This window comes from Artemia sp. Qi Xiang Cuo, chromosome 9 (genome assembly GCF_049724085.1).
Source record: "Artemia sp. Qi Xiang Cuo chromosome 9, ASM4972408v1, whole genome shotgun sequence".
Classification (NCBI taxonomy): domain Eukaryota; kingdom Metazoa; phylum Arthropoda; class Branchiopoda; order Anostraca; family Artemiidae; genus Artemia; species Artemia sp. Qi Xiang Cuo.
This window is the reverse complement of record NC_142802.1, coordinates 36382810-36391393: the sequence shown is the minus strand read 5'-3', so window position 1 is coordinate 36391393 and position 8584 is coordinate 36382810. Positions and strand designations below refer to the sequence as shown.

At 37.1% G+C, this 8584-nt stretch overlaps 1 protein-coding gene across 1 annotated transcript in view; it reads right to left on the bottom strand.

Annotated features, from left to right (window-relative positions):
* Positions 1 to 3470: 3470 nt before the first annotated feature.
* The window catches only part of LOC148948611 (ionotropic receptor 21a-like), a 64350-nt gene continuing 59236 nt past the window's right edge, over positions 3471 to 8584 (bottom strand). The window contains exon 2 of the mRNA XM_089094121.1: positions 3471 to 3833. Coding sequence (XP_088950247.1) covers positions 3471 to 3833 — 363 coding nt within the window. The remainder of the gene's footprint in view (positions 3834 to 8584) is intronic.

Sequence of the window (8584 nt, the reverse complement as noted above, 5' to 3'; positions counted from 1 at the left end):
GTATTGAAACAAAAAAAAAACCTGTTTAATGAAATTTACTAGCTTCTTCGGTGAGAAAGGATTGAAAATGCTCTAAAGATGATGAGGGCTGGTGCCAGTATGGATGATGGAGGGGGGAGGGTGTAATTCCATGGTGGTATGGATTGTTTTCTGGGGTATTATCATGCTTGGGTTGCAAAAACTCAAATCATGGGATTTACATGTATAATTTTTATTATGAAATGTCTGAAAAATGCTTTAGGAATGATGAAATGATATTAGAGGGGCAGTCAAGTAATGTCATTGCAGTATGAATTTCTTGGAGTATTACTCTATAGCAAAGAAATGGGTGACTTCTTGGTGTTAATATAGTGTTTAATGAGATTCACTAGCTTATTTTCGGTGCCAAAAGGCTGAAAATGTCCTAGGGGTCGGTGGGATCATGCCACGTGGATGAAGGAGGGGGCCGTTGTGTATTGCCATGGTGGTGTGGAGTGTTTTGGAGGCTATTATGATATGTTTGGGTTTGAAAAAATTCATGACTGAAAAAGTGTCTTGGTGGAGACGGGGCGATGTCATAAGGGTGCCACAGAGCAGTAATAGTGTGGCATTGTGGGATGAATTGCTTGGATTATCACTCTCTAGCAAAGAAATGGCGACTTTTCGGTGTTCAAAAATAAAGTGTTTAATAAGATCCACTAGCTTATTTTCGGAGCAAAAACGTTGGAGATGTCCTAGGGGGTGAAGGGATGGTGTAATGTGGATGACGGAGGGGGGAGACTGGAGTTTAATGCCATGGTGGTGTTTAGGCTATTATGATAGGCTTTGCTTGTGGAAACCAGGAATCAGAGGGTTGAAGTAAAAATTTTAATAAGAAATGGCTAAAAGATGTCTGGGGGGAAAGGGGCGATGTCATAGGGGATTCCAAAGAGCAGTAATAGTGTGGCATTGTAGGGTAAATTGCTTGGAGTATCACTCTCTTGCAAAGAAATGGGTGACTTCTCGTTGTTCAAAAAAGCACTGTCTAATTTAAATTCAACAGATTATTTTCGTAGCGAAAAGGATGGATGTCTTTGGGGGCACGGGGATGGTGCCGTTTGGATAAAGGAGGGGGGCTGGTATGTAATTTCACAGCGGTGTGGAGTGTTTTGAAAGCTATTACGATAGGCTTAGCTTGTGAAAACCAGGAATTAATGGTTGAAGTGTAATTGTTAACAAGAAATGCCGGAAAGATGTCTTGGGGGAGATGGGGCGATGTTGGAGGGATGCCACAGAGCAGTAATATTGTGGCATTATTGCATGCGTTGCCATGGACTAGTACACTCTAGAGCTTAAAGATAAAGCGGGAGGCGTTAATTGAGTTTTTCGGTAGAGGGGGACAGACATCTAAGATTCCTGTCTAAGAGACGATGCATTTCTATAAAAGTCCTTCAAAACTACCTCTTGATATGGTTTAAATGTGCCACTAATATCAGCTCTTCCTCTCAAAATGATTATTAAGGGGGCGGAGACAGCCGTACTTTGTCAGGATATTGTGAAATATTCATAATTTTAACTAAAAGAAAACGGGGTATTTTTCTTAAAAGTTCTTAATAGGGCATTAATTTGCATGTAATATCAGCGATACCCCCCTGGTATTGCATGCTAGAATGTGTTTTTCTATAATAGATGGTTTTTTTGCATGTATTACCATAAGTCTCTTTTCACGTTTTATTTTTGTTTGTCGTGTTTTTTTAACTGCTTTTTTCTGAATTTTTAATATTGCTTGTGAATTTGTTTGAAAATATAAAGCTTTTATTATTTTTTTTTTATTTTAGGAAAGAATTTACACCATTTAAGCACCCCTTAGTCTTTTATTGATAAAAGTACATTGAGAGTGATTGTCTCTGAAAAAAAATCCGAGAGCTTGGCGAATTTGGGCAGTAACGCGCCGTTCTAGCGTGTGCCAAAAATGGGTAATCTCAGATGTCGGACAAAAGATTAATTTCAGAATATAATGACCAGGACAAAATACAGAGGATAACAGGTCAGTCATCTCTGCTAAGGCACAAATCCTTTAGATGGGAAAGACTTTTAGAGCCCTGGCGGGGCCAAGGATCTACAGAAAAAAAGAGTGAGCTAAAGAAAAAAAAGTGTTGTATATATTATGTAAAAAATTAAATGCCATTAAGTTAAAAGAAAAGAAAAAATGCTTTGAACATTTAGGGCGAAGAACAAAAAAATGCTAAAAAGTATTTCTTGACAGTAATGGTTGCGCAATCATTACGTAAGGTGTGTGCTGTTGTTAAGCTACAAGTGGGGATTCTCCATGGGTTTCTGTCACAGGGTTATATAAAATTGCGTCAAGCATACACCTGAACGTTTAAAACAGGATAATTCGTGTGACGTCATACGAGTCCAGAGGGGTGTGTCATGGGAGTCTTGCCAACTGTGTTCCCTTCAATAAAACTGATGAACCGCGTTGCACAGGTGTGACAGCTTGAGGGGTCTAGTTATCTAATGTGCTAAAAAAGGCGGTTACTAAGGGGTAATATTGAACACATTGCATAATCGCCGTCTAAGGTTTTTAATAGTAAAACATCGTGGAAAATAGAAACAAGGGGTGGCATTGGCTATTAGCTTCATTTATTATCAAACATATCCAAACCAACAAACATAGCCAATAAACATAACCAACAAACATAACCAACAAACATAACCAACAATCATAACCAACAACCATAACCAACAAACATAACCAACAACATAACCAACAACCAACAAACATAACCAACAAACACAACCAACAATCATAACTATCAACCATATCCAACAAACATAACCAAGAGCCAGCAAACATAACCAACAAACATAACCAACAATCATAACCAACAACCATAACCAATAAATATAACCAACAACCAACAAACATAACTAGCAACCAACAAACATAATCAACAACCAACAATCACATCTAACAAAAATGACCAACAATCATAACCAACAACCATAACCAACAAACATAATCAACAAACATAACCAACAAAAATAACCAAAAAACATAACCAACAATCATAACCATCAACCAACTTCTATATTATCCCGACCACACTCCGATTAATCATATGCATACACCTGGAATTCCGGGAAGCCTGCCAGGGGTGGGAATCTTGTCTTGAAACAAAATTGCGGCACCTGGTCGCCAAGAGAGCGGTGCGTCGTTAAACCTTCTTTTTGCGCCGCTAAACGATTGGAAGAAAGAGTAGTGGCTATTGGTCCCTTTAAAACTGGAACTCTGTCACTATTAGGGGATATCAAATCAATTATGGTTTATAGACGTGTTTTGTAGCGGTTTTCTCTTATTACAGTTTACCCTTTTTTACTGTTGGCTGAGCCAAAGTAGTTATAATTTACCATCAACGTATATGAACTGTTGAGTATATGCAAACGAATTAGGACCCTATTCCGTATCCTAAAAGCCTAGTAAATCTTCAGTCGATCTCCAAAATAATTTATTTAACTGACTTAGAATAGATGAATAATTCTATTCCAAAGGTGATGAGCCCAAATAGTAAGCCAAAACCAAAAATATAAAAGATACCCTGCAAATCTTCCATTGAGAAGGCTACAGTTTCTTCTGTTGTTTCTAAAATGCCTTTCGGGGTTGCTATACGTCTATAAGTATCAATGGCTTTGACCTTCAGATGGATCGAAAGTCCTGCCTGAGATATTCTTAAGGATATAGGACTCAGCAGATCTCGAAGAACGGAATCATTCCTCACAAGAGCACCAATATGAAAAGACTTCAGGTAATCTTCCATAAGTTGTAAACGTGGCTTGCCGTATTGATCTGTATATCGGACCATTGATTTAGCCTTAAGTTGAAAAAATGTATATACAATTTGTATTAGCGTGTTTCGTGTGTATTAGAAAAGGACGATAAAATGTGTCTAGAATATAGTACTTGCAATCAGAAACGATTCTTTTTTATTTTTCCTTTATTAAATTTCTACCCCAAGTAATCTAGCACAATCTATTCACAAAAAAGGGAGTCTAAATTCTAATCTAGTGGACAGGGGAAAAAACTGTATATGAGAATAAAGTGTTTTCAACTTATTAATATATTAACTAATTGTTAATAAAATTTGTCACTTCTAGACTTTGTTTTGACCTGCGAAGAAATAAGTTGGTTTCAAATAGAATATGACAGTTAGTGCAACAATTGCTTCGTTTTAGCCATTATCTTGATTTTCTTATTATTCTAATTAATTTTTTTTAATTGATTTAAGTTTTTGACATTATTTTTGGCTGATTTGTGATTAGGCTTTAATTTGTTAAAAAACAGTGTGTCTGGTGTGAATTAGGCAAGGAAAACAAAATTTTACCCTACTGCCCTGTTTTGAACTAGTCCCCGAAGCCACACCCAAAATTGGCGGTGCACCGCCGAAAATATTACATTGCACCACCCCCTTAAAGGCTTCGACGTGCCAATTCGGTCGACAGCAGTGCACCGCAAAATATTTCTACCATCGAATTATTTTCTGAGAAAATATTTCAAAAATTTTGGATTCCTATTTCTTAAATGTTTTTGAATTTACTTTGGGTTAACTATCACTTTTTTCTGTCCTCTTCACTACAATAAAATAATTTATAACTAAAATGAGTTTCAACTGGCTCTTATACTTCTTGAATATCTTTTTTATAAATATTCTATTGTTTTAGTTGAACAAAAAATAGCAAAATCTTTCCCAAACTTCTAAAATCACTAGCATTTAACCCGCCAGCTGATACTGTAACTAACATTTGGCTAACGGACTAAGACACACTTTATTTCAAAACTTTTATTATACTACTCCTAAGTGAGAGGATTCAATTGTGAAGAAGTGAGAAATAATGGAAGCTGGAGTCCCCCCTATCCTCCTAATAATAATCCCCGTGGAAAATTCCCCTGGATAATTGCACCCGCGGAAAATTCCGCCTCCCCTCCATGGAAAATTTCCCCACACGCAAAATTGAAAAGCCAAAGAACAATTACAGCATTGTAATGAAAGGGTTATGGATCCATCCAACAACGCCCATATCCCTTCGATTCCCGGTACCGGAACTTTTTTGTAAGTCTGCTGGATATTTGGCAAATGCATAGTAGACTATGTTTCTTCATGATTTGTTTCTCCAAAGCATTTTCCAAGATGCTATACAAGTGGGGAAACCCCTCATGTAATACAAAGATCATAGTACCCCCTCAAAAATTTATAAGGCTTCCAGGAGACGCCCTTTTTAAGGGCATTATCCAAGACGTTAGTCTAATGTTTACTTATTTAATTTCAAACGACCGCGTCAATGACGTAGATTTAAGGGCAACGACACTTGTTTAGATTAAAGAAAAATTTTAATCCAACGACAACGTGTTTGAGGGTTAACCACGCTTGTTTTGTTTCCAAAAACTTGTGTAATCCCAGCACAAAGGTATTTCCGTTTCGTGGCTGACGCAGGAGTTTTTTTGGTCCAATTAGCGTCATGGATACAAACATTGGATATTTTCCGTTACTCAGTTTACGCAACAGTTTGTTGATCATCTTACCATGTAGTGAACCGAGTAGTTCTTTGTTTCTTCTGGGTATAAAATGTGCGTACAAGTGAGGAGAGTCAATAGTACAGTTTTCAAGATGAACAGTGAAAGAGGGTAAGAATTTAATTTGTAAGTAAATTAAAAAATGAAGGTGACCCTATCCATCGTAGTGCCCCGCACCCCCTCCCTTCCCCCCCCCAAAAAAAACAGTTGAAGATGATAGGGTTTTGTATAGTAAACTAACAACTAAAACACCTTCCCACTCTTATTTTAAGGATCTATTGCGAATAGAGTAATCTTATTGCGAATAGAGTATCAGTCAAATATATTTTACTCTAAAAATTTAATTGCTGCTAAATGAATCCTGTCATAGGGTGGATACTTCCTACAAGTGGATCATTAAAATGCACAAGCAGTTATATGGCTAGATTTCAAGAGTTAATTACATATAGTTCCGCTACCTAATTGAACAAGGGATGTTCGTACACTTCATACAGCGAGTAAAGTAACGGTTTGGTCAAAATCGAATTAAGCATTGATAGATTTTGAAGTATTATAGTTAACGCGAATATTTCACGAGAATAGTGTCTTATATGTGAATTAAAATGACAGGGGTCAGGAGTGTATATTTTAATGGTAAATACAGATATTTAAAATTGCATCTTTTTGAGTATAATCACGATTTTCAACATTCTGTAAGCCTCCCCTAAGAAGGCTTCCCTTCAATCGCTCTTAGAGTTGAAATCACTTTTAGAGCAATGGGGTTACACATCATTTGCTAACGTTTGCTCCATAGTCTCATATCAGTGCCACATTTTTGCCTATGTGTGGGCCTGTTGAGGTTGGATAGGGATCAATGGGAATGAGTTATTCTAGTCAAATTAAAGGGGAGACACAATACATGTTGAAATTAAGAATTTTAAGGGTCAAATATTTGGAAAACTAAACATTTATTGTATATTTCAGGAAAACTTGATTCAAGAAGGAGATCCTCTCGAAAAGAAGCCAAGTGTATGTGATGATGCAGAGGCAATCATGCAAGGCCAAGATGTGGGACCTTGACGAACTGGTCCCACCACGCAAAGCGTGGAGATCGGGCCTTCACTGACCACCACGCAAATGGAAATCATTAATTGCAGCCCCCTCGTAAATAAAATCGGTGTTATTGTGAGTCATAATGAAATTTCGTCTTCGATATTTTTCAAAAAAAGATATTAAAAGTCTAAGGGTTATTATGGGTGAACAGTGTCTTAGTGACGAAAACTTGACGTTTTAATATTGGGGTCTTACACAAGAAAGGGGGTTGAAAAGTAACAATACATTTACCCGGATAATGGGGTATCGGGGGCCTCTTGTTTGAGGGTCCAGGACTCTCCTAAAACATAAAGTAGTCGGCTTTTAAACATGATATCGGGAGCTTTTGTTCAAAGATTCTACCCCTCCTAAAAATATTTATAGGATTTTTCAACATAAAAAATTGTACTATTTCAAAGTGAAAATAACTGGGTTGTTGGGACCTTTTTGACGCTGCTGGGAGGCACTGCCCCTCCTAAAAATAGTTATAGGTTTTTCAACACTGCTAAAACAATATATTCTTGTTCGGGCTAATAAAACCAAACCATTCCATAAGGAAAAATAACTTGACTGTTTGAGCCTCCCCCCCCACCTGTTCGTCAGTTTGTGGGGTTTGGAGCGTCCCAGCCCTAAAAAACAAAGTTATAGGTTTTTCAATGCTGCTAAAACCATATTTTTCATTTATTTATTTATTACCCGTCAAATAAAGGTACAAAAGACGGAGTATGACTAAAAAAGAAAAAACGCACACAAAAAACAAACTACAACACATTAGACATAATGGAACAAATTACAAAGACGATAAACAAAAACTCAATTATACAAGCACTGCAGGTACGTAAGAAATTTTACTTTTTAAACTCCCAAGTACTGAAGAAACATAAACAATATGATTGATAACTTCAATTTAACTAACCTAACCTACAGCAAAATACTTGATTACTTCAATTCAAAATCAACGGTCTCAATCAACAAGTCTAAATATGACAAGAGACGGTAAAAATACTAAATATGACAAGAGATGTTCTAAATATATTCTGGTTCAGATTAAAACCAAACCATTTCAAAGGGAAAATAACTATGACTGTTGGAGCCCCCTTTCGATAGTTCTGGGGAGGGGAGGTTGAGGGCACTTTACTGTTGTAGCCCCCTTTCGATAGTTCTGGGGAGGGGAGGTTGAGGGCACTAGCACTCAAAAAAATAAGACAGGTTATTAAACACAATGAAAATACTGCGTTCTTTTCTGGATTAAAATCATAACTGTTTAAAAAAATTCTAAATCTTTTTCCAGATTCCCGCTGAACGTAAAACATCAACAGAATGTGTTATTGAATCCTTCTAGACACATATAGTCCAGCCACAAAAAAAAACAACGAGCCATATTGGCTCGGTAGCCCACTGAAAGACTGATTTGGTGATACAGATAATTTAATTCTCCCTAACTTTAATTTAGACAGTTTTGTGAACTAACTAGGACTTGAAAAGACTACGAATGGTTTGATTATCACTTATCGCCCAACACAATCAAAAAAATGGTAACAAACGACCATCTCCCATCCGTTTCACTCCTTTACAACAGTGAAAGTAAAAAGGAGGCAGATATGGAGCTGGAACAGGGAGGAGTGGTATAATGAGGTAGGGGCGTGGGATATGAAAATTCCGAAACGCCCACCTATGTTGCCTGGCTTTTACTTTTCGAACACTGCCTTGCGCAATTTATTTGTATATAGGGCTCAATTTGGAGACCAGTTTAACTCACTTATGCAGATAGTATTATCACGGATCCTACAGACATAGTCTAATTGTATTTGGGCAAGATTCCACCCCTTCTTAGTATAGAGATTCGGCGAGTCGTGAGGTAATGTGGCTTTAACGTGTCCATCTCGCAAAACTTTTTTATTTAAACAAAAAGAAGGGTGAGGCGTATTCGTGTTATATGTAAAACTGAAATGCAAACACTTCATTCGGACATGAACAATTTTG